Source organism: Larus michahellis, chromosome 4 (genome assembly GCF_964199755.1).
Source record: "Larus michahellis chromosome 4, bLarMic1.1, whole genome shotgun sequence".
Classification (NCBI taxonomy): domain Eukaryota; kingdom Metazoa; phylum Chordata; class Aves; order Charadriiformes; family Laridae; genus Larus; species Larus michahellis.
The window spans coordinates 2,438,463-2,464,971 of NC_133899.1; the positions used below are offsets into that span (position 1 = coordinate 2,438,463).

General features: G+C 40.3%; 1 protein-coding gene across 9 annotated transcripts in view; it reads right to left on the minus strand.

The window, feature by feature from the left end:
• Positions 1-6,711: 6,711 nt before the first annotated feature.
• Positions 6,712-26,509, minus strand: part of BANP (BTG3 associated nuclear protein) — a 153,004-nt gene continuing 133,206 nt past the window's right edge. For 7 of the 9 annotated variants that reach the window (XM_074582728.1, XM_074582722.1, XM_074582729.1 and 4 more), the window contains 2 exons: positions 11,884-12,027; positions 6,712-7,501 (listed from right to left, as the gene is read on the minus strand). In XM_074582728.1, the coding sequence (XP_074438829.1) occupies positions 7,430-7,501; positions 11,884-12,027 (216 nt within the window). In that variant the 3' untranslated portion in view covers positions 6,712-7,429. The remainder of the gene's footprint in view (positions 7,502-11,883; positions 12,028-26,509) is intronic. The other 2 variants (XM_074582732.1, XM_074582731.1) reach the window with 1 other exon arrangement.

Here is a 26,509-nt window from a genome sequence, read left to right on the forward strand (position 1 = left end):
TTACCGTCACGGGGCACGCCACCGTATCGTGGGGCTGCATTTGGTGATAGTCTTGCCGGTGGCAGCCAATCAAGAGCAGAAAGTACCTAAATATGAGGAATCCACCTCTCTCGACAGTTTGTTCAGCTACTAATCTTCCTTCACACACATTGTCAAACACTCTTGCCTTATTTCCCACCTGAATTTGCCTGGCTTGTGGTTCTTGCAATTCCCTCCCTGCCCAAACTGAAGAGCTCTTCACTAGTCAGTGTTTTCTTCCCAAGAGCAACGCTCCAATCAAGGGCTTTTAAATCTTACCCTCTATTTGCCCAAATCTGCACATTGATTAAAGCAGCAAAGGTTTAGAGGGACCCGGAGCCAAAAGCCTGCAGCCACGAGGGAGCTCAAATCCAAGCACACTCTCCTCTGTCAGGCTCATTTCTGTGCAGCACAGAGAGCTCCATGCTGTGAATCCCATCAGTGAAATGACGCACGTAAAAACAAAATACAACCACAACCACACACAAAAACCCTTTCTCAAAACGCTCAACTACTTACTTTCTATAAAGCTTTATCAGTGCCAAGTGTGTTGCATTCGCTCAAAGAAAGGAATCGGCATGGAAAACTATGTCAACCCGTGCAGAGACACAACCAGAGGTCAAAGTTTCTTATGGGACTATTCCTGCAAAAGTAGATTTTCTGGCAGAAAAGATTCACACCTTCCACCTTTTTGTAAAAGTAAAACAAAAGGAAAAAAAATATTTTCACTAACACTAAAGTGCATTCAGCCTTTTGCCACACAAGAAAATTTCCATGAAAATGTAGGAAAATGTCAGCGGTGGAAAGCGTGGAGATGTGCTATTTTTTTTGAAATTCTGAGAGTGTGCCAGAGAATCTCCTAGTTTCATTATAATGGTCAATTTAGCAAAACTCGAAAGAATTTCAGGCAGAACCCAAAACAGATGTCAACCCCCCAAGATGCTTACAAAGTATTTAAAAACATAGGTATAAACAAAATTAAAAAAAAAGAAAAAAAAACCCCAAAATAAAAACTCAAACCTCTGCCCTCCACTTTGCCCCTGCCTACCTCCAAAGCTGCTGTTCCTTGGATAAAAGCAGAATATTTTTGTTGCTATTGTGTTTCAAAAAATGAGGACCTCCTCAATGGGAGCCACCTCCCCGGGCTGCACGTTCAACTGCAGGAAGGAGCGAAAGGCAACCTGAATGAATGAAAAGGGAGGACGGGATTCAAAACAAACCAACAAACTGTTTCTCATCTTTTCCTTGGTTCCTCCCGCCTCCTCTTTTACAAACATTTTGGCTTTTTTATTTCTCCTCTGGTTTTGCTGGAGAGAGCAGGGGGATTAAGAGAGCTGAAGGAGGATTGAGTAATAAAATTGCTGTTAAATAACAGCAATTATGCAAGGCAGATGGCCCCAACGAGAGCGCACGGCTTTTCACACACGCTGGGACGGGAAGCAGAACGGAGCCCGCTCTGCTTTAGAAACAGCGTATCGTTTGTGTCTCATTAACTCATACCAATTTGTGACTATTAGAGAAGGGCCGCCCTAAGAGGGTTATGACACCGGGGAGACGGAAGCAGGCATTTTGGGGAGGAAAGGCATCAAATGACAAGTTTAGCTGCTGTTTAACCTAGACTGGAAGTTAGCAGAATCCTCCGGGCAATCCCTAGTGCCGCCTACTCGTGTATTCACCTGGGTGCTTGCAAAAGGAGGTTTAATTTTGCTCCCACGTGGGAACAGCAGGGGAAAATCTGGTTACTAAACTGAAAATGTTACTAATGGATGGCAGACACAGAATTTCCAACCGTGGCAATTTTTGCAACTGTTAAATACGCCAAGTAACAGAGCTACTTCTCTGTGCACCAGGTAATATCTATATCCGTGTTTTTTTTCTGTTAAATGCAATTCAGAATCCAGCAGACTAAAGGTTTCTGATTGATTTCTTTTTAATTAGAGGTGGCCAGCCAAGCTCTTCTGGCAAGATCAAAGCAGCAAAACGGATCGAGGTTTTTCATAAGGCTAAAAATAAATGCTATAGAAATGGGAGACTAAAAAACATACCGAAAGGAAGCAAGGAGAGGGGAGAGATGATTTCTAGGACCAAAGTAATAAGAGGTGAACCAACCCCACGCAAACTCAAGCAACAAGATAGCCCTATCAAGCAAGCTGAAGTGCACTTTTCAGCTAGTCAAATGATGCTGGCCGGCTCCCAGGTTTTTTTCTGCTTTACCCAGAAAGCCAATGGTAAACTTAATATATAGTTCATCAATTAAAAATTGAATTATTTTACATATACATAGAGGAGATTTGTTTTCCCTGTGGTAATAACAAAAGTACTTGCTTAAATTCTCAGATCCTGTTATGATGCACTCAACAGTTTAACAAGCAGACCCCAGTGCATCCTGAATACAGAAATCCCAAAGATTCCTTAAGGAAAGCAGGGAATCAGCACGGAAAACAGGGATATTTATTATTTTCAAATTAAATACCATAAATGTCCAGATCGTGGCACAGTGAGAGACACCGAACAGCCTGTCCTTAAAGCTGGCCTCACAGCGCAGCACGGAGAGATGTCAGGCTAAACTCAGCTCTCCATCCAAGCTTTTGTTGATCTGCTTCACGGTCAGATTAAGTTTCCTTTTACTAGTACGAGAAATCTGAAATAAAATATTTACTGGAAGATTATGTAACATATTTTATAACTCCTGCTTAACCCAAGCTGATATTCAGAGATGAAACTGGACGGTTTACTTAAACATTCAAAAAACACAGATTAACCTGAGGGACCGGAAGAACAGAACTTTTCCCAGTCTACGGGTGAATTCAAAATATCCATGCTGATGACCAAAATCCTAAAAATACAATTTTCTGCCCAAAATGATTAAATTTATTATTATAAAAAATATTAAATACCATTAAAGGACATTTTTTTCCTTTGCGAAATGTGTACTTAAAAAAAATGAATAGGAAACAAACATGAGAAAGCTTTCAAAAGTAGAATTCACATAAGTTTAAAAAAAGGCAAAAAAGCCAAAGGAGATATTGGCTCGCGAATTAAAATTCACATGTGAATTTGTAGATGAGAAAAAATAGGCTTTCATCCAGGTCCATCCACTTTATCACGCTAAAGAACAAGAATTGATTAAAAATCCCCTGGTACCTTTTGACGGAGGAGGGGTGTTAACCCCTTGCCCCGGCCAAACTGCTCGTAGGCAATCGCGTCCCACACACCAGCTCTAACTTCAGCTCTGCGCCACTCCTCTCGCCTGCACTCGCTGCGCGCTTAGTCACTCCTATTTTTGTGGGGTATAAAACAACCTCTAAATGTGTCAAACCTTGTTTAGCAGAGGAATCAAATACGTCCATTTGTACCAGCACGTTAAAAATATCAATCTCAGTTTGCCCCAAACACCACTCTCACTGAATGACTTTCTTATTCCCAGCTTCGTTCAAGGAAATGAGGTTTGACTGTCAAGTACTCACCTAATTCAGCAGAGCTTACAGAATTGCTTTGGGATCACAGTGAATGAAAGCAACATTCTTATTTCTGATAATGGGAAACAGTTTCGGTCGAATTATAGTTATGGCTCTAAATTTTCAGTACTTAGATAATTAGGAATTCAGAAGGAATACTGATGGTCAACAGAAGTTTAGGCAGAGGGAGATTCTACAGTGATTTGGGGGAGGTTTAGCTATTGGTTTTCTCACTCTATCTTCCAACGTGAAACTCCCCAGCAGTTCTGCGAAGCGGATAATAAAGTACAGGGCCACCAGAGCATACCCGTACGCATGCCAAGATCTCCGTGACTGAGACAAGCATTAGAGCAACATTTTGGCCAGCATTCTTTGCTTTATAGGCAAACTGTCGATACTGAAATGCCTAAAAATGCAGCTAATGAAGGCATTCCAGTTTATGTGGGTCGCAGAAGGGTGCTCCTTTTTATAGGTTTGTTTTGCAAGACAAAATATGTAAAACTAACACGGAATGAAAGAAAGAAAAAGACAGAAAAGAAATAACCCACATCTTTCACTTTTTTTAGACCAATTTCTAGTTGTACAATCCATCAAAACATAACATTTTGATAAGTTTTTATATCGGGACCACAGAAGCCCTTAAGAATTCATGAGATGGATGCTCTTTCAGGTGGGATTCAAGATTAAACGATCTGAAAGGTCATTATAATGGTACCATACTGCCTGTGCAGCCATAACTACATGTCAAGAATTTTAGTACAACATCAAGACAAAGGGTAAGGTCCCGTCTACAGCGAATTTAATATGGAAAATAACCAACGGGGCCATGTAGGGTAACCAGAGGCTCTCCTCCCCCAAAGCCTGCATGCCTAAACATCATTATACAGAACAAAATCAAACCCGTGAAAACAGTATTCTGCAGGTCACAAGATGAATTACAAACAAAATATGCAGCTGATCCTGGTCTAACCTTACGTGAAACGTTCCCCTGAAGACTCTTGGTTGTATGTTCTCAATCTCTGCCTCTTGGACAAAAGCAGCACGAGGAGAAGAACACCACAGTTAAAAACGAGGATGTTAGAAGGCTGGCTGAGGGAAAAGCTCCTCAATATTAAAAAGGCAGAGGATGTGAATAACAGAAGGAGACATAATAAGAACTCATTTCTAGCTGATCTATTGAAAATGGTCAAAAAGACTTCAAGGGCAGAACTACACCCGTGGTGAATCACCACCAGCCTACCTGAGCTGAGCGCCAGGCAAAATGCTCAGTATCCCTGCAAGATTTTCATTCCTTGAGTTGTAACGCTTTTAGGATTTCTTACTGTTACGTTGGTACGTTATTGCTACAATAACCTCTGTAGGAACGCACTCCTCACACTCGCACAGTCACAAGCATTTCCTAGAAGGGAATTCACTCCTGAATTACTCTTCTCGGGAATGACTTATTTGTACATCAACCTGTGATGTCTAGAAAACACATAAAACATTCTTGAAGAGAGGACGTTTCCTCCCTGGACAGGGACATAAATCTTCCAAGGACATAAAATCTACAGAAAGGGAAGAGGGACAGGGATGACTCATAGGAATACCTGGCTCAATGTTGAAGTCTCTTTTCTTGAAGTATAAACACAGTGTGACACAGCTCAGACTAACGTCAACATTGACGTAACACTGAGAAAAATTCACATCTTGAGGGAGACGTAGTCTTCACATCTGAATGCAGTGGAGGATCTTACTAAGCTGCTCTCCTTACCTATTTATTTCACTCGATTTGTACACTCTCCATTCCACACTGGTGAAGTAAATGCCATTCTCTTGAAATCTAGTGAACGCTACTTCGCTGCTGGATTCGCCTTTACAATCACTTTTAGCAGAAGAGACTTGAGCATGCAGCAGTCTAGTGGCTAAAGAAAACCTCTCCTGAACTCAATTTCATCTTGCGCCTGAGCTGAAAAACGCAAAGAGAACAGAATTCTTCATTGTGCCATAAACCAAAGATGGAATACCCTACAGTTTAAATGCACGTGTGTTCCCCTCGGAAGCAGAAGATGCCGGGGACACAGAAGGAAAGCTGGGTAAGAGTAAAACTTTCTGAAGAAGACAAGAATGCCACTGTGGCCGATACGAATGTGGCGAGAGAGTGGCATGCAACAGCACGCAGCAGCTTTGCCATCCCAGCTTTCGCATTTCCAAACGATAAATTATTATTGAACAGCCACGCTAAAATGTACAGGCCTTGCTTTATTTTTAGGCTTCTGTTTGGACGCCAAGCTCTTCAAACATCACCCAGTCTGAGAAACGCTATTAAAAGAAGAAACTGAAGAGTAGCCAAATTCTTGGCCTGCTGCAAACATTGTATTCAATAAGCTGCGGTTCAGTATGCATTGTACTTGTGCGTCAAGAAATATCCTAAAGAGAAATAGGAATTTACATGAAGTGTAATACTTACCACGGACAACATTCCCAGAAATTGGCTGTGTTTAACCCTTCCTTTCATAAAAAAAAAAAAAAAAAAAAGAAAAGTTATCCTGAATTCATCCATGTGGAATTTGTGGCTATGCCCTGTTCGTTAATACATTAAATGCACCATGAGCCGTGTATCGGTAACAACCAGTTAGCAAGTCAGCTGAAAAACAAACACAAAGCAACACCTCCCCCAGTAAACTCTGTATTTTTCTAAAATGTGCACCGTTAAGATAATCGGGTTATAGCAAACATTTATCCTCTCCACGCAAGCTTAGCAAGTGTGAAAACGTAGCTTTCTTGAAATCGGTATCAAGTTTCCTTCAAGTTTCAGTGGAGAGAGGATTTCACCTTGCTGGGGCAGGCTGGATAACAAGGTAAGTATCAGACTTTTGCAGCCCAGCTTCGTACGGATGAATCCCAAGCGGAGGTGTTGCCACAAACAGCTGGACAAAGGAGGCAGGGGGAACTAAACGGGAGAGAGCTCAGAAGAAACGCTCACATTTTTAAAAAATGATTTCATAAATTCATTGTATAAAATAGGATTTGCAGACTCAAAAGCTTAACTATCACATTTTTCTTGCACTGGAAATTTAGATAATAACATGATCTAAGATTGTTTTCTTCCTTATATACTTAATCTTACTTCTCAGTGTGACAGCAGAGCTTGCCAGATAGCGTCTGTCTTCAAATACTCCAGAACTACACTCTTACAGCAGAGTCCAGCCAAACCGTACTCATCCCTAAGGCAGAGAGCAACTTAGAGCTGCACTATTCATAAATACACATTTATTTTTCATTAGAAATGCATAATTACAGCATTTAAAAGCATTTTTTCCCTAGAAAAGTAGTTAAGCAACAGTACAAACAAAATTGTTAGTCTTCTGCAAATACATTTTTCATTACACTGAACAGAAAACACCAGCAAAAGTCTAATACTTGCAGTTATGGGATTTTTCTTTTTTTTAAATATTTTCCATTTTGTTATAAACACCATAGCAAATAAAAAAAAGCTGTTTAAACAGTGAAAAATATTTGAGCTCTTGATCTTCTATCTGTGGTAAAGCAAGTATTGCAAAGCAGCAATACACTTCCTAAGGTATCTGCAGACATTCAAATGGCGTGTTTCACAGAAGAAATGAACAGGATGAAACATTAATTTAGTCTCACGGTTTTGATTCATTGGATTTCTTTCCGTCTCTCTGAAAGACTTTTTTTTCCTCCCTAAGTGTACCTAAGGGCAGGCCATTTATTTCTTCTGAAGGCCGGATCCTCAATCGATGTAGCTCCAATTTAAATCAAGGGGTCTGATTTATTCCAGGTGAGGACAACCAGATCACCAGAACTCCGCTATTCGCAGGAGATGTTCGAGGTGTGACCATTAGTCTAACAGGCATTTCCATTCTCCTGTGGTTGCACGAAGCCTACAGCACTGCACTTCTGACCGCGGTTCACTGACATCTCGGTTGACGCAGCTTTTCACAATTCTCTTATTGAATTTGGATTGCTCCGTGTTCTATCTGCATTTCTGGCTGGATTGCTGATTGAAGGGTATCAGTGCCCTGCGAAAGGAAAGATGAAATCAGTAAATCGATACAGAAGTGCTTCCCGTTGGTGTAGCCAAGGGAACGCGAACATACACTAATATAAAGTTCCTGTATAGACCAGTGCAAAGCCTGCACGGATATCGGCTCTGTGACAGAGTTGAAACAGGAATACACTTACAAAGGCACCAAAAATAACATAAAGAGTCCATAGGAAGACTAAGTAGACTAATGCCCTTCAGGCTGGAAAGAGAAGGCTGAAATAATGAAATCACGATAAGGATCTACAAAGTCATGAGTGGCACGAAGAGAGAAAACAGAAAACAATTATTCCCTCTCTCTTCTCAAGAAAGAACCAGCTCTAAAAAGAAACAAAATAAAACCCGTGTTTGGCACAACATGTGCCAAAGCTGTGGAAGGACTTGTCCCAGCACGACAGCTCGGGGGTACAGAGCTGAACAGCGCTACAGAAGGACAGTCCACCAAGGATGATCACAGGAAAGACAGTAGGAAAGCCCCAGAGTGACAGAACTATTGTAGGTAAGGAGAGTAAAATTACCTGGTTGCCCTGCGCTTGGAATTTCCCCAGCTGGTGCAGGATACGGTCTAAAACTGCTGACTTTACCCACTGCAGTCTTTCTCTATTTTGTGTAAAATGAGAATAGCGCTACTATAGTGAATTTTTTCTCAAATAGAATTCTTCCTACGGGCCTGATTCTACTCACTTTCCAGGCAAAACAAGTCCTCCGTGAAAGAATTTAAACACAATTGACTTAAGCTTTCAAAGGAAGTCTCCTTAAAAATTAAGTTACTGCCTACCAGTAGTCTGACAATGCTGTGAAAGGATAATCCCATAGAACACTTTTTAGCCAAGTTAGTTGGAGTAAGGAAAACTAGATTATGAAGCAAACTCCATCTTCAGAGCTATAAGATAAATAGCACTTAAGAACAGCTGTATTGGCCTGGATAAAGTCCATCACACCCAATAAGCCTTCCCCTGATAGCAGCCAGTATCACAAGCATAGATAAACTACAAGAAAAGGGCAAGCATTTAATGATATTTTCCTGTGTACTCCCACAGATTCCAGAGATCTGCCCCTGATGGATTTTCCCTCCATAAATTCATCTAATAGATGCTTTATGTAACGCCCTGGATACAGAATTATTTCTGTGGCAGTACTTCTGTTACGGAAAAATCTTAGTTGAAGCCCTGCTTTGCGCTCCCAGCCTAGCATCTGCAAGACGATACACAAAGACACAAGGGTGGGAACTCAACTGCATTTCCAATCCTTTAGGTTTTACTACACAGTCACAACTTCGTTTATTCAAAATATAAAGCACTGCTCCCAAATTAAGGTTTTGTTGTCAAAGTGTTTCTTTTCATCTCTCTGCCTTGCTGCCAGTAATTGCACACAGCCACAAGATTTTTTGTTTTCCCGTTCAACTTTATAGGTAATTTGGTGTGTACATAAATGTTCAATAAATTAATGCCAAAGTGGTGAATAATTCTACCAGATTGCTAATTTTGATAGCAGCTGAGTTTTCAAGTGACCATGAAGTTTTCTTTCCCATTAGCGGAAAACTGTTGAAGTAATATAATTATCAAATAATGGCGACAACAGCAATACTGAATATTTATCCAACATTTAGACCAGGAGTAGGAGACTGTTCAAAGGGATGAGAAGCACGCTTTAGATTTGGAAATATGTTTTTTTTCCAAATCTAATAAACTTTACCACCAGCGTATGAATTTGAGCTCAGAAATAATCCAAATATTCTTCGCCACCATCACATCCTGTATTTCTAAATTTTGCAAGCTGCTATAACTAAGAATGCTGTCGAGACCTGAAAACAAGCCAATGAAACCAAAATCCTCACAACGCATCTGATTCCAAACTACGACTCCCTCCATACATGCGTTTGCAATTTTACGCCAGCGAAACACTGCACATATATTAATAGTTTGTGTTTGTAAGCATGGTTCGGGATCGCTACAAAACTGTCGGAATCTGAGCTGTTAATACTTCTGTCTACAGCTAATTTGCAAATACAAAATCATGCAGAAATACACTGAAAATACTAGGTTGAAGTGCGTATTGCTGTCTGCTTCAGCTGAAGTCACAGAGGGGATTCATTTCAAACAGCCCCACTCCTACCTTCAGCTCTGCGTGTGCAATTGCCTCCAAAGGCATGGCTTTCAAGAAAAAAGGTAAGAAAACAGGTGTCTTGTTTTCAGACATTAAATAAATTCACAGTTGTGGCATTTCAAACACGGAATTTGAAACCAGGCTGATAACAAACTCCACTTTTATAAGCTTTGATTGATAAATAGACTCAAAATCATTGAGAACATCTCGGGACCCTTGGCAAAGAACCATATGAAAACAGAAAAAAGCGTCACTGCGGCCTCACCGACAGGGTCTTCCCTTCAGATAAGACTTTTCCCTTCAGATAAGAGATCCAAGATGAGTAGAGCTATTCCGTAATTTTAGCCAAAAAAGCTACTGGGCCATCCATATAACTCAGAGTAAGGCAAATACCAAGTTGGTTTCTCCAATTCATTAAAGATCCGTAGTTTTTAGTTTGTGTAAACTGAGGAAATATTTATGCCAAACTTATTTTTAGTCTTGTCTGGTTTTCCTTTCATACTCTTCTTATTTCACATTCCTTTTCTGCTTCTCTTCAGGCTTTGTATAAATCTCTGCGGTTAACCACAATATTAAAACCTAACACGGTGCAAAGTGTCCCTGAAGAGAAAAGTAACCCCTCTGGTGGCTGCCCGTCGTGTGGTCGACGGATGCTGAGGTTTATAATTGCGCTCCGTAACCTCCTGCCCGTCAGAGGTGGCAGCTGAGAAGGGAGGACAGGCACGAGGAACAGACCCAGGAGAAAGTCCGTGGGAGGTAAATTTGAGAATTTCCCAGGCCTGGAGTGAAGACAGCAGCACGAGAGACACCTCTCACTACCTGACGCGTATGTGCTTTATTAATTGGATGGGACCAGCAGTACTTGAGGATTTATACAACATAAGGCACGATCCCCGCAGCGACGCTTACTGTCGAGTGCACTATTACAAGTGACTAGGAATAAAACAGGCCAGTGCAGAGACAAATCTAGCAAAGAGGGAAAAACGACTATTAAGGGCTCATCCACGCAGGAAAATCAGCGCACAGGAAACTAGAATGAACTCTTAGAGCGCAGCACACTGACGTGCCAGGCCGATCCTTTTTGGCAGGGAGCATAATTTTTCTGAAAAGCACTTTGTAGCATCCAGGTGGGGAGCCAGCGTGGCCTGGGACAACTAAGAGAGTTTAGAGCTCTGGCTTCCACACCTGCACCAGCCAGCGCAGACGGCACTTTGGCTATATGTGACACAGCTCCATGTTTTGTTTGAGGCCCTCCTTGCCACCAGGATAACGAATGTGCTCTAACTTCATAGAGCGAACTGATCTGCAGCTTGCCTTGCCCACGGAAGAAGCATTAAGCACTTGAGTTTCGTGCACGCAAAGTCTGGACGTGATTCCGTTAATTTCTGATGCAATTTTCTTTTTCTTCCCTCAAGAGACTCAGTATCCAAATGTTTGTAGCCAGATCAGAATTCTCGACGAGACTCGGTATGTATCAGTCTAATATTGGCTTCTAAAGATACCATTATATTTTGGCTAGCAAGAAACAGCTTATTTTTCGCAACCACTTGGCATTCTCTAGAAAAGCAGCACAGTAAGAGGGGTTCACAGAAGAATGTCTAAATGTGTAACCATCTTCAGAAAAAATTCTGACAACTGTTTTAAGTCAGCATTCTCGTGTTATCACCAGTCACAGCTTCAAGCTGATGAGAAACTTTTTATAGTCAGATACAAGACTGTTCAAACTGATATAAAAAAAAAAATAAATTTAAAAAAAAATTCCTCCACCGTAACTGAGAGGATCAAATGTTCACTTACAATTGCTAACATTGCGACTCCTGCGGGAAATCCAGGCTGTTGATCAAAACAACTGGAAAACCGCTGTCAGAAAGGGAATAACATTTTTAAGAGAAACCTCAGTCTGAAAAATACTTTTTGGATAGATTCCAAGCAAGTGTTTTGCCCTGTCCTTCAACATGGCTCTCAGCCTTCAAGGATGCAGAAAAACAATGATGACCAAAATAACTATTCTCTAGAGGCACTGGGCAAGAACATGGAAGCAGGGATAGTCAAAGACCTTTAACAAAAATGATACCTTTAACAAAATGATGTTTCTTACTATAGATGTTTTGGTTTTTTTAAGAGCTTGGAAACAGGATCGTAAACTCATTGGGATTGCAGTATTTGTGGATAGATATATAGATCATCTGACAGGCGTTTCAATCAAGTTAAGTACATTCAAATGGCAAAAAAAATAAATATATATATACATACTTGATTAGTCGCAGAGTGGTCTGTCACTGGTGTCAGCTGCACATATTGGACTTGGATATCACTCCCCTGGAGCGGGGATCCATCAACACCCCCTGAGGCAGGCTCGGCAGAAGCAACAGCTATCAGCTGAGCACCCTGCAGCACCTGCAGGGGAAGCAATGGGGAGAGCAGCTTGTAAACAACCACGATCCGAAGTGCGTTATGAACCACCTAACTTAAAACAGATGCAAACCCGAAGACCATTAAAGAGAAACACAAGAAAACTTGTCTATGGGTAACCGTTGCTTTAACCCGTGTGGGTTTCCAAGAGGAGATGGTACCCATATGGAAAGATTCACACGCTAGATGCTCACCGCATTCTGCCTCAGGAGATTCATAATTCTGTTAACGATCATCGCAAAGACTACGTGGGATGCACTGCGCAGGTTACACTGAGAGTGTGGTAATGTCGATAGCACACAAAATATCACTGAGTAATGCTTTTACGGTTACAAAACCAGACACAGATCCAAGGTACTCCTTCTCACAGCCAAAGGCATTCAACTTGTGACACTTTATTACAGTAATGTTTATATTCCTATCGTATATGAAGGTGTAGATTTAAGAATTACTGCTAATTAATGCTTACTCCAAACACATCTGCATTTTGAGTGGTGAAGACTACAGGTGCCCTAACAGACTTCGAAAAACAAAGAACACTTGATCCATCTACAAGTGCTCGCTTAAAAACGTTCTTGTGATTAAACTAATTTTAACCTACTTCTTGAAACACAAATCAGAATAAAACACATGTATGTAACCAGTGATAAGCCCCCAGTCTCATTTTTTTAAATTCAGCTAAAATATACAAATTCAGTTTTAATTTCTATATGCCATGAATGATGTATTTTTAAACTACGGTATTTGAACCGCAGGGAACAAAAGACATCTTTCAAAGCAAGGAAAGAGAACAAAGAACAAAAATAATATTCTTAAAGTATGATTTCTCAGCTGATCTGCGGGTGGGTGGCCGTGAAGGAGTGGGTAGACCAGAATTTCTCTAAGGACTGTGGGAGGCAAAAAGAGGCGACCTCCCTAAATGACCTCCAGGGGTGTTGTCAGGAGTTTATAGGGATCTTGGGTGTTCTGGGACACGGTCAGCATCAAACTGCAAAAGGATGCTACAGCTTGTTTTTACAGAAGTAAGCAAAATTCTTTCATCCTACGGTATTTATTCTGGAACTATACAATACATACTCTCGGATCCACATCACAGGCTGTCCTATTGATTACCTGCAGGTCTTAAATGTATTTTGTCTCATTTATTTCTGAACTACAAACGTCAGAACGACCGCGAGCAACTGAACAAGCCCGTTATCCTCGCGTACAAACTGCTTTACGACAAAGAAGCCTAAAACTCTCAACAGCACCAGCTTCCCTGCTTCGTGGTGCGTTCTCAACTGCACACCTTCCGGCACATTTCCAAAGAACTCCCTTTTACAGCACACGCTCTGGAGAAGACCAAATAACCGTTATATGTTATCTTACACCCAACCTGTTAGGTTCCTAGTGATGATCTACCTTTACCATGCTTCCTGCAAAAAAAACCCCACCCCAGCAATATTTGCATAAAATACTTTTTGCTGTCGAATTACACTTTCCTTTTTTGGTTTCACGCAAATGGTTATGTTCTTTTCCTACTGCATCTTCCTGCTGGATTTGTAATTAAGCCTTCATTCACAAAGAAATAGGAAGCACTTTTATAGGATGTAATGATGAAGCTCAGCTAGTTTTCATAGAGGTAAAACGGACAACATGAAATCGTCAGGAGGGGCTGACAAACGCAGGTATTTATGAATTTCCATTGAGAAGGTCACAGATTGATTGCTGCTGCTCCAATCCCCCAACTAGCCAGAATAAAACCAACTCAGTTAAATTTAAACATGTTCTAATCCGAGTTCAAGACTACAGCAGCGACAGCTACATCCACGGTGCTCCGTTTCCAGTTCTATAGTTTGGAAAAAACAGATTGATAAATTGGAGAGATACGATATCAAACATTATAAAAGTCACAGTTAGTATAGTTTTCTCTTCTTTGTCATGTCCTGTTTGTGCAGGTCCCAAGGAGTACGGGCTGCACCATTCACTAGCGGACGGTGCATGGCCATGCAGGACAGACTCATTTCCACCAGCGTTACACCAAACTACTTGGGTTTTGCAAACCAGGTGACTGGCTCTAAATTGAATGTCGCACTGATATATTTATCATACATGCACATCTCCAGCAATTGTCATCTTTGTATTTTTCCCTACAGCTACAATACATCAGAGTTAGAAACCTGATCTTGCTTTTAGGAAACACTGAAGGACGAAACAGCGCCGGAGCAGCGTAGGATACGCTGGGAAGAACACAGCACTGAAACACTCTGAAGAGCTTTCAGTGCTCGATTCACATAACCAAATCAACTACTGAAGACACACTACTAACACCGAAAGGACGGATAAATAAATAAATAAATCAGTCTGGACTTGGAAAACTAAAAGCAAAACAATCAAATCCTGAAAAAGATTTCTTAATGTTTCTCCACCTAGCACATGCTAACAGAAATACCTGTCTTTGATTTCTTTAAACGCTGCCTAGCTTGTTACTGTGGCATAACCTGTGACCGGACAAATGAGAATAAAAGCAAGAACTGGGAAGAGATCCCATATGAATTAACCTGACTGAATTTTAAATGAAGGAATGAGCAATAAACTCTTTTTCATACCTGTTGACAGACAGCACTCTAAACAAAATTATTACTCTGCGGTTTCTGTTTGAATTATGGTACAGCTTCGGCAATGAAGATACAAGTGGATGAGAGCAGAAGGGGAGAATTGCTATCTTTACCCCCCCACCCTCTTTTTTTTTTTTTTTTTTTTTTTTTTAACAGAGATTTGGAAATACAGCTGTTTCTGTAGTCTCCGTGCCCCAGTACCTTGTGTTTCATCTGCTGAGCCAGAGAGAGGATCAACGCAATCTGAGGCTCAGCCTGGAACACTTGATCCCACTTCCTATGTCTGACCACCTCTGTCACACGCGACACCACGATGACCTGCAGCATACTAAAGATATCACTTAACTAACCACGCTGTATTCATAAGGTAACGTAATTTGTCGAGACTCTCAAGTGTCTCCAGATAGGAGTATCCAACCGAAACAACATTAAAAACAGCAATAAATTACATTTTCTCTACTGGAGATTAAAATAAATTTATTAAATTTCTGTCTTAACTTAAAAAACATGCTAAAACTTTGTTATGCTGAAGAACTATGACTGACGTCACCCTTTCTACTTCTCAAAAACAGCAGTATCGATAAGTATTTTGTTTAGGAAAAGCTCAACTTCGGCAAATAGATTGGCAACTTTGGTTATGGTCCTCAGATTCTGCTTGCACTTGCAAAACCTTTTCCTTCCACAGTATTCACCGTGCCTTATAAAAACAGGTATGCCCATTTCCTTTAACATAGGGGAGAAAGGTCCTAAGGGAGAAACTTATGTCAAAACACATGTTGACAGAAAGACGGAGCGACATGAACAAACATAACGAAGGACAGAGCCCAAAGACTGGATTGAACAGACCCTCTAAATCAGTATGACCATGCTTCTCCAGATAAAAACAGGATTTAACTTCAGCCCTATAACTTCAATCAGCCTCGCCTAATAGTTTTGTTTTGTTCTTATGCGTCAGAAGTTTTATATGAAACTATAGCAAGGCTGCGAAAATTACAAACATAAAGGGACCAACAGCTTTAAGTAACTCGTGGCGGAGCTGGGTAGCAGAGTCCATTGCAAACGGGGCAGGTGCAGGTATAGGGCTTTTCTTTGGCTGCTCACGACTTCCAAACCAACACTTTAACTTTGTAATTCTTACCTGCCCTTGACCTTAAAATAAAGGAATTGTACCAAAAAAAATAAACAATCCACCCTGAAAATGAACTTCTCTTCCCAGTTCCACTGGGCTTCTCTAACACCCTGCCTTACGGGTCCAAAACAGGTCACAGAATATGATTAAACTGAAAAATAATAAACTTCACTTCTAACAGAACTGATTAACTCATGCTCTAAACACACACACGGAACAAGAAGCTTGAAGTCACCCTTGCCTTAGGCACAAACGCACGGAAGCACCTGACACGGAACGTCGCTCGAGCTATCTCTCAGGCTAGTGAGAGTTCGAGTCACGGCTGAAAATGGTCCTAAAGAAGAGTGCCTTTAAAATTAACAAGCAGACCAAAAAATCGTTTTTCTTAAACAATTCGGTGAAGTATTTAGAAAAAGTGCGTTTGGTCATCTATTATTGCTTGCTGTCAGCGGTAAAAAATTGCCTTGACAGTGACAAGATCTTTAGCTCTCGGGGAGCCAGAGCGCGCGCTTTACATTGCACAATTATTTCCACTGCAAGAATAAGCAATCGCACAGCTGGAACACAGCAGCTCGCTAAATTCTTCTGTCCTTTTAGCTTGCAGCTACAACCACGGATACAGGCTTTTCCCCAAATAGAAAACCTAGTGAAGTATATTTATCAAGAAAAAACAGAATACTTTAGGAAACGTCTGTAAGCTGTTTGAGGATAGGTTTGAGGATGTATGTTTTTGAGCATGCTTCAAAGCTACCAGTGCTCTCAAGCACATTTTGTGACCGAGCCCGACCTCTGCAAGCCTTCGTGTCCCAAACCTTGTTGCCTCAAAGACTGCCACATTGCACGGTGACCCTGGTGAAGGCAACTTGCCTAAATTAAAAAGCAAGCATGAAAGAGCCCCTTCTTTCACTATTCCCGTCACCTTTGAGAATAAGAAAGTGTTCCCTAACACCTTCAGAAAGAAATATAAATGCATTTCCATTAGTTGTGATTTTAAATGGTCCTAGAAATACCAGAAGGAAAAGTATTTTGTTCGGATCTTTAAAATGAAGTGTGAACTCTTGGCATTGTTCGTGAATACAGAACCACAGTCTCTCTGACCTAACGTTTATATTTTCCCGAAAGCTCTACAGGCTTTCAATGAGATACAAGAGCTGACAGATTTGATAAAATGAGCTGAGGGACAGGCAGCTCCCTCCTACCCAACTCAAAGCACATTGTGCCCATACGCACATCCTCTATCCCTCCTTACAGCATCACTAACACAATCCCAGGCTTCCCCATTAGAAGCGTAGCAGAAGCACAGCCCCTCGCAGTGGTACCCCACTGACCCAAATCTCTGCCTTTCTCTTTGGTTTGTCTTTTTTCCCTCCTCTCTCCACCTTTTTTCCTCTATCATTCTCTCTTCAAAGTCTTCATGATTTGGGACATGCAAGCTATTGAGCCTGAAGGTCCTGGATTTCTGTTTTTTCTCTCTTCTTCAGCAAGATGCTTGTCATATAAAATGTAATAATAAAATTAGTATTAATAATGAAAACCAGCTACTTTCTCTGCTCCCTTCCTTTCCATTTAAAGACTATTTTAGCCCATAACTAATAGTTCCCATTTAACGTTCAACTGCCAGGGCAGGAAATAAAATTTTTTAAAAAAGATTAAAATGTAATAGGTTTTCCTTCAGTTTCTTCCAAAATTATTCAAGCATACTTTCCAACCACGGTTCAATTCATATCACATCCTCTGCTGATTTTACTTATCACTGAGAATTATTCTTCTAGAAGACCATAACTTAAAACTTTTCTCTAGACCCCAGTCTTCAAAAATAGGTAACTGTTTTGGGATAGCTAAAGTTTATTTACCAAAAAAACCCATTCCTCAGTCTGGCCCTTGCCAGATTGAGCCTTCTAAAACACATTTGTGCTACTGTTGTTGTGAGCTTTTTTATTAATCTAGGCAAGCACATATGTTTGCCTACCTATAAAAAGCTCAAAACCAAGACACATTGGGATTTTGGCGTCTTTTTTCCATCATTTCTTCCCATTTCTACTGCAGGAATGCAATAAAAGATGACGTTTCTTTAAAAAAACCGAGGTTTTGAATCACTGAAAGAGTGGTTGTTTATAGAAGGCTCACATCTGAAAATCCTGTAACACTTATAACCAGCAAGCAACCATTTCAGCAAATGTGGCACGAAAGAAATGAGTTGTGCGTAGGAAAAAGGAAAGCTCTCAGAGACATGCCCTAGCTAAAACATTGATAAAAACCCAAAAGGACAGTTTGGGCCCAAAAGTGTAAGGATGGTACGAGTTTAGATGGTTCCTAGTAAGACAATACCTGCCTATCATCCTCCTACACTGCCATTCATCATTGCTGGCAAAACCACATGAATACCTTCAAACAGCAAACACAGCTCCTTCAAATAATAAGAAGCTTTGCTGATAAACACGGTCACTTAAATAAGGTAATTCCCGCTAGTTGACTCTTTTCAGTCTTAAAGTTTTCTTCACGGAGCCTTAAAACTAAAAACATCCACTGTATTTAGTGCCAATAAAACATTTATTTACATGCTTACAGATGAGTTCACTGGGGCAACTAGACTCTAGTTTAGGTGCAGAACTCAAAACTTTTTAGCATGAGAAATTAATGAATTCCTTGAAAACACCAGAGGACTAGACTAATCCAGGTCTTCATCACCTTGGCATTTACTAAGGAATCTGGAACAGGCAATGCAGAATACCGAAGGAATGGAGCTGTACAAAGAAAGCCAAGATTTTCTTCTATAAGATTGTCTGTTGTAGTTCCCAATTTCACTTGATGAAGCAGAGCAAGACCCAACACTAGGAAACAAGTCCAGTACGGAAGATACTAAAGGAAAGGAAAGTCAATACACGACCTACTTTATACTCTTTCCTCTTTCAGCCACCGGTTCAATTTAACCAAGGTCAAGTGTACTGAAACGCTTGTGCCCAACAGTGGCTGATACAAAGTTCTTTTGGTGATTTTACAGTCCAGTTCCAAGAAAATGAAAGTATTAACGTGACAAAAAGGAGTGGCAGCAAAGGACAGAGTGACCCAACTGTTCTCAAAGAAGGAGTCCTCTTCATGCTAAGGTCAAGCAGCATTCATTGAAAACCACCGTAACCCTTGCACTGTGTTTATCTATCCCATATGTATATGAAGTAAGAATGCACATAGCCCGATGATGTGTTATCTTTCCGGAGAAATAAATCTACATTCCGCCAGAACAAATACACAGCTAACAAGATGGACCAAGGACCACTACATATTGCTGCATACTTTCTACGCCGTACTTAAAATTAAACAATAAGTATTTGATAGAATTACAAGACAGTTTTAAGGGCTAAGTTTTATCTTCCAAACTTTTCAAAATAATAACAGCAATAAAAGACTGGAAGTTCCTCTTCCAAAAAGATAAGGAAGACAGAGAGCTCACAGGGAATATCTGCAGCTTTTCTCTCTCAGTAACTAGTGAGGAGAAGCACACAGGGGTACGAGTAAGCACATGGAAGATGTAACCCGTCCTTTAGATCGTTTATTGGCCACCCTTTTTTAAGCAGAAGGCTCCGAAATACGAGGCCTCTCCTCTTTGTAAGATGCACTTTGATGGCTGCTGTATGTCCAACTTCAAACTACTAAAATCACACTAAAGTACAGGAAAAAGCCAAAATATATACTATTCACATTTTTTTTCCCAACATAATTACATATATTAACGGCTTAATTTTCAAGCTGAACTTGTTCTGATTATCATTGCATTATTACCAGCATCACCACAAGAGAAAAAAAACCCTCTAGGCCGTAATGTGTACTCTAGTAATGCGTTTCATATCCAGCCACCAGAGAGTTTCCAGAAATTCACAGGTTTTTAATAGGTTACTGTTACAAAGGGCTGATCATTGTCTAGTTTGTCTTAAACACGGCATAAATTAAAGACCCTCACACAAAGCAATTTACACGAAAACTACAGCTGCTTGTTGAAGTATAACATCCCGTTTAGAGGCCATCCCATCTTTATTTTAAATAATACAATGGACAGAACAGCATGGGACATCTACCACACTGCCCCGTCTTCTACGTCTTCTCATTGCTCCCTGCAGGAAAAGCTTTGGGAGGTGAAAGACTGTATCTCATCCTGCCAGGCAGGCCACCGAACGTTCACCAGTATAAAAAAAATAATTCTGGAATATTTGTTCTTAGAAGAATACATTACTTTGCATCTAGCTTTATTAAAAGGCAGGCTGCGTCAATCATATCTAGTAATCTAGGTCAGAGTGTAAAAATGACCTGTTAACTTTCTTTACTTGGCATTTAATTACACTGCCATTTACGTATCACTAATTATTCATTTTCTTTCATATCTTTGATTAAAATACTGAATAGCATTACTCAAAGATATTTGTGGGAAAACACCAGAAAATACAAATTGGAAGGCTTAAAATTACTTTTTGTAATATATCAACTAAATTCTTTTGAATAAATTTAACAGTCGTTTCAATCATTTGCTATAGGGCTACATTTTCAAACGATGGGAACAGCACGTTGGAAATATAAAGCAAATAAGTATACTGCCAATCAAGCTCACAAAAACAAGCCCATTTTTAATAACGCAACACTGATTCACATTAAGTATCCTAACACATACTCATTCTTTACTAATTACCTTCTAAACACTTCCTCTAAACAGGGCATATTTATTGAATTAAAACCCCACTCCTCCTAATGGCCGTGCCCAGACAGCCGATGCCAAACAAAAGATTCGGCTACGATGTCCCTTTTCCACTTAAGCAAGATACCGGGTACGGACTGGGCCGTGCAGAGAAGAAAAGGGAAAAAACCCCAGGGGTTCTGAGAGACCCAGTGCTAATTAGCACCTACCAAAGTCAGAGTCCCCAAATCACGCATCCTCCTGGCAGTTTCCATCACTCAAAATCAAATTTCTCCACTCACCTGTCCTCAGATATTGCAGTGTTGTAAGATAAGGGGTCTGCAGAAAATGACACTCAAAGAGCCTTGTAACATTAAGGTAATATATTCCCATTAACGTCCCAATATGTTTCTTTGAAAATAGAAGTACGTTTGATGTAAGGTAACCGGAAACAGTATAAAAAGGATCCACTGCTCTTAAAGATTAGCTTATCATTCTGAAGTTAAGATTTAGTCCATAAAGCTTTACTTAGAGTCATTCCTTACTCCAGCAACAACCTGTACCTAAATTTGCTATTTATTTCCTACATAAAATGTGCCAATACAAAAATAAATTCAGCATATATAAAAGTCTAATATTTAGCAGTTCACAGAGAGAGGAACTCTCCCTGCTGTGTATTTCTAAGTGTGCTGAATTGAACCGTGCAAAATGTGACCTTAAATCTGTCAAAACTTCATTAACTAACACCCCTACAGAGTCATATAACTGAGAGCACCTCCTTTAAATTCCCCGAACTAAAAGGCATGAAAAGTGAAACTGATTGCAGCTCTACCAAGTGTGGAAATAGGAAAAGAATAATTCCAGAGTACATTTTTATCAGCGGCATTATTTCTTTGCATAACAAATAATAAACCATCTCATCTGCTTTTACTTTGAGTATACACCACAGCACAGATCTACTCAGTAATGTCTACTCTGAGATTCCCTTAACGCGCCCGTACAAAACTTGGAGAAAGGCATGAACACAAACTACGGCTATTGTGGTTACTTAAACAAACTTCACAAAAATGTCCATCTTTCCGGCTACCGCGGTTGGATTGAGCTCGATAAGTGACAGCAAATTGTGGCTTAGTGTATTTAAACCATCTGCATCTTCAAAAGCCCGTTCATAACACTCCACCTTGCTTCCTACATCTCCGTTTCGGTGATCCCCAAGCAACGCAAGGCTCAGCGAGCCCCAGGAGCAAGGCTCTGCCTCTGAAGACTGACTCCGTTCAGCAAAGCCACCGAGACTTGCCAGGACTACGGTTTTATGGAGAGCAGCCGCCGTCAGTCAAATGTTGTAATGAGCCCTGAGCAAAGAAAACTGAGATGTACAGAACTGCGTGAAGTTTTGGAAGGGAAAGCATGGCAGAGGTTCATGATCTTTATTAACATTCCCTCTACAAGCTTTTTTTTTTTTTTAAATAAATTTACAGATAAATATTCTGAGCTCTTCGGAAAGTGTTCACGTCTCATTTGGTAAATAAACTGGAGAAACATAAGGGGCAGAAAAAGACCAAATTAACACAGTTCGTGTTGACTTTTTTTAAAGAAACACCTGCTCATACCATCACTGTCCCTCTGACCCTTTCCTAAGCACCTTCCAACTGGAGTAAGCAATGTGGCCCTTTTTTTTCCCCTGTATACATGATTTAAAAACACCTGATGCACAGAAAACCCATGAGGCTCACGATCTGTCTCCAGGTTACGTGCATCCAGCCTAAATTGAAGTGAACGCCTAAAGACAAAGGTGCAGTTGTTAGAAGTATCCCACGCTCTCAGCGGGTCGACGCCCCCACGGCAAGCTGGGGGTCCCTCAACAGGCTCACAGCTCCTTTGAGACGCGGCTGGTGTTGAACACAAAAGGGTAATCAGTGTAATTAAAAGTTTATCTGTGAACTGTTAACGCTGGCTGAAAGAGATGTGGAGTTAATTACTAAGAAATAAAAGCCTAAATCAAGCTTTGTACCGTGTGATCTAAATACAATGAGATTATATGAAATCCTAGATGTGAGTCGTCCCCGTTTCCATCAGCAGTATTTTATTTTGAGTCAGTATCACAGGGAGACAGACAGAAATGTATCTGCCAGCACCAACGGATGGCAAAGCAAAGAGGTATTGTCTCAAGATGTTTTGGGGTCACATCCCATGGAAGCCAAGTGGCGTCCTTCCTTTGACTTAAAGTAGAGATGGGCTCAGGTCCTATAAAATGATGTAAAATACACCCAAAAAACCCACAGACTTTCACTGAAAATACACTTGAAATGAGCCCATGTGCAAAACTTAATTATAATTAATTGGCAGTTCAGCTGCAGATGTAATTTCAGTAAAAATTACTTGGTTACAGAAAGAAGAGTTACCTCATCGAAATTCACTGTAACAAATTAAAGATGCAATTTGGAAGTACGAGGCTTGTAAGGAAATCTGTATCATACGTCTGACTCATCTTTTGTATGAAGATGCTCTTAGTAAATCACTGACCGAGGGAACCTTCTCAAAACAACCCTGTGGTCAATGACAGCTCTTCTCAGATGTTGCCCCTCCCAACCCGTGACCTAAAGTTTGATTTCGGCTGTTAACGCCAAAGCTAGTTTGATCCACAGTTCCCTAAATGAGGCAGTTCGGCATTTTGTGCCCCCGTTCTCTGAAGGTAAGGTTCTAGTTAATCCATCTCTTTTCTGTATCGCTTTTCCGGTGAACCAACGTTTGACGTCATACAAGCTACATGCACACATACGGAGATGTGACTGCCACGTAATCAACCCTGCAAAAATTATTTCGCACACCCCAATCCCCCCTTGGCAAGAAAGAAGAAAAGACTGAAATATATAACTAAGCATTTCAGCTCAGCTCAGCCATCGACATTCTGTTACAGCTTGCAAAATCTTTTGAGTTAATTCAATCTAAGAACGGTAAAGATTATTCAAATCTAGGCAGTTGCAACATTTTGTGATGGAACAGCTTACTGCTAGCAATAAGTACAATAAAACTGATGGAGCTACTTCCAGAAGAAAGGTTTTTCAAGAGCAGACAATTAAATCTTTCTACGATAATTCACTATTTTGAGCAATACTAACGAAGCCTTTGGCTTAAATGTTTTTTTTCCAACAGAATGTTATTTTTGGGTTTTATTCAATGTACAACTGAGTGCTATTAAGAAATGGCTGCATAGTTCAGAGAAAAATACTACCGTGTCAAAGAAATCTTACTAAGCTGTAGCTGCCGAGTGCGAAAGCTCAAGAAACAAGTCATACCAGAGTGACCCAGACTCCCTCCGACCGACCAGCACTGATAAAGGTTAGTCAAGTGAATAATAAATGGTGACTCACACAGCATCTGGCTGGTGGGAAATTTTTTGTTGTGACATAACCCAGCCAAGAGGGAGAGGATAACTCAGTCCTTAAGGACTGGCTTCCTTTACGGTTTTATGTGACAAGTCCCTGCCAGTCTAATAAGCGTAAACACGGCTTTAAATGTCACCGTGCTGGTCCCCATCCTGCAGTCTCAAATTCCTGGTGGGATTAGTTATACTTAAAACAAAAGGTCAAGATAAATGCAGAAGTACTTTCAGCATTCACTGTGAAATTCTGCTAAAGTCTTCAGGCAATTTCAGCAGAAATAGCATTCAATCCTTTCATAAATAACTTAAAACAAGAATTGCGTCTCTTAGTGCTGATGAGAGGGTACATCTCCTCCGATGAGGCTAGTAGTAAATATGCCACTTAAAAATAGTAAGACCAGATCACCGAGGATCTACCAGAATCACCCACATCTGTTATTTTGCTTAAAAACGTCTAAAACAATTTATCAGTTGCCCCTCGGAACGGTGATTTTACTTTGATTCCAGAAAGAAAAGACATTTGGGGGGAACTGCAAATGTTTACATCATACCTGGCAGTGATTTTTTGATTTTTTTTTTATAAAATACTAGCAAAATAACATCTGAAAGTTTGGCTCTTGTTGCTAGGGCAACAAAACACTGTTCCTACTGTACACGGCAGGATCCTATTAAGTTGGAGAAATACGGATGGGAAAAAAAAGCACATGCGACAACGGCATGAGCCTTTTATACACAGAGGAACAGAAAAGTTCTAGTGTTGCAGTGGTCAGGAAAAGTCCTAAGGAAAAGAAAATTAATATACTACCTCCTGCGCTTTAATTATGAAATGATGTAATCAGCTCAATTTATATCCATTACTATCAGAAGTACATAATGGCCCCGAAAGAAAAGCAGAAGAAAAATGGTAGAACCACCACAGTGAGGAGTTAACTAGCTGTGCCTGAACGATAAATCAGCAGTTGAAGAAAGTTATAAGCCAGTACTTGTCAATTAAAGAATACTTAAATAAGAAAGCAGCGCTCCTGAGAATTACCTGAATTACATTAATAAGTTCCTTACAGAAACTTGCACAAAAAATAACACTGTAGACATAGTTCAAGAAAAATTCCCAAGGAGGACGAGAAAAAGTGTAAACTGGACAGAAAGTAAAGAGCAAAGGTTTAAACAGCTGGGGTTTTCCCTTTAACAACGCCAAGCCCAAAGGGAAGATGCTCTCTGGTTTGCATAGATAGGACAGGAATCCAGAAAGTGAAAGTGTCGGCTGTCTTTGGTTTTGCTTTTCCACCCAAATCTCGAAATAGACAGGAACGACAGACAGCTGGAAGAAACACAAACCCAAGGAGTGCAATTCATATTATAGTAGGGTATATGCATTTGTAAGGGAAGAGGTACTCCAGAATTTAATACAGAAATAAACATATGAAATGGCTGGGTTTTAGAATGAAAAACGTATGGCAAGAACACCTGACTTCTCAAAATACCCATATAAAAGATTACAGGATATCTGTAGGACGAGAATTAAAACACCCAACTGTATCTCTAATCTTGGCTTTTATCTACTAGTAAAGTTCATGTAAAAAGAATCCAAAATAATAGCAACTTTATCTACTCCATTTAAATTATTCGCACGGAAAAAGATAGTGTCGCTGTAAACGGCTCGGTGTGTTCCAACGATGACCAAAACTGAAAGCAGATGTAATGTATATTATAAGCCATATATCATGTTCCAACTCAGAAAATCTTATGTTTCGTGTCAAAAACATTTTCAGACAATAGTTCTCAAACAAATGCAATTAGGAATAATGATTGATTTCTTTCATTAAATTGGATACTCTTACATATATCCGCTGTCATTTTTAAAACTATCCTCCTTTTGACAAATTTAATAACGTTAGACTAACACAAATCACCACCCTCTGATTTCCATCACAGTTCCGAGATAAGACATCGGTTATATACGCTTCTCTCCACCTGAAGCCGTATCGTTTCTACCCAGCTCCTCCATCGGGAGCCCGCTCAGTACCCGGACCCCACAGGCGCGTTCCCCTCAGTCGATGCACGAAGCGGACAAATGTTTCTAATACCCTGGAGAAGAGCTTGGGAACTGGTACTTCTTTCCCTTTGCAATGATGCAAACATGCTTTTTCTAATTTAAAGTCATAAAATGAAAATGAATCCTAACAGAGCGTCACTTTGTTTGACTAAGTCGTGCACTACATGTTATGGTACTGCAGATGATACTGTCCCGGTTTTGCAAATGAATTCCTGGTTACCAAATTAATTTCCTCCTTTAATTATTTTTCTTAAGTTGGAGCCAGTGACCTGGCATTTAAGAATTATACAAGTTCTTAAAAATGTGAATCGCTAGTTACATGCCACATTGAGAACACAAGTCAAATCATTTTTCTGGTAGTGATTTTCAAAAATCTATTTTTTTTGCTTGCGTGCATTAGCCTATGGCAGGAAGTTCTACAAGTTTGCTTCCATGGGAAAGCATTTTCAGAGAAACTAGTATTGCAGATGATAACCAAAACTCTGCTCTTTCAGTTTTGAACACAGAAGAATAAGAAGTGATTGTTTATCCACCTCACTTCCTGCGGTGCTTCGAAAACGGTATCAAGTCATTCTAAACACATTAGGTAACACATACACCCTGTTCTGCTATAAATCAGTAAAATCTCTTTTTTGGGGGGGAGGAA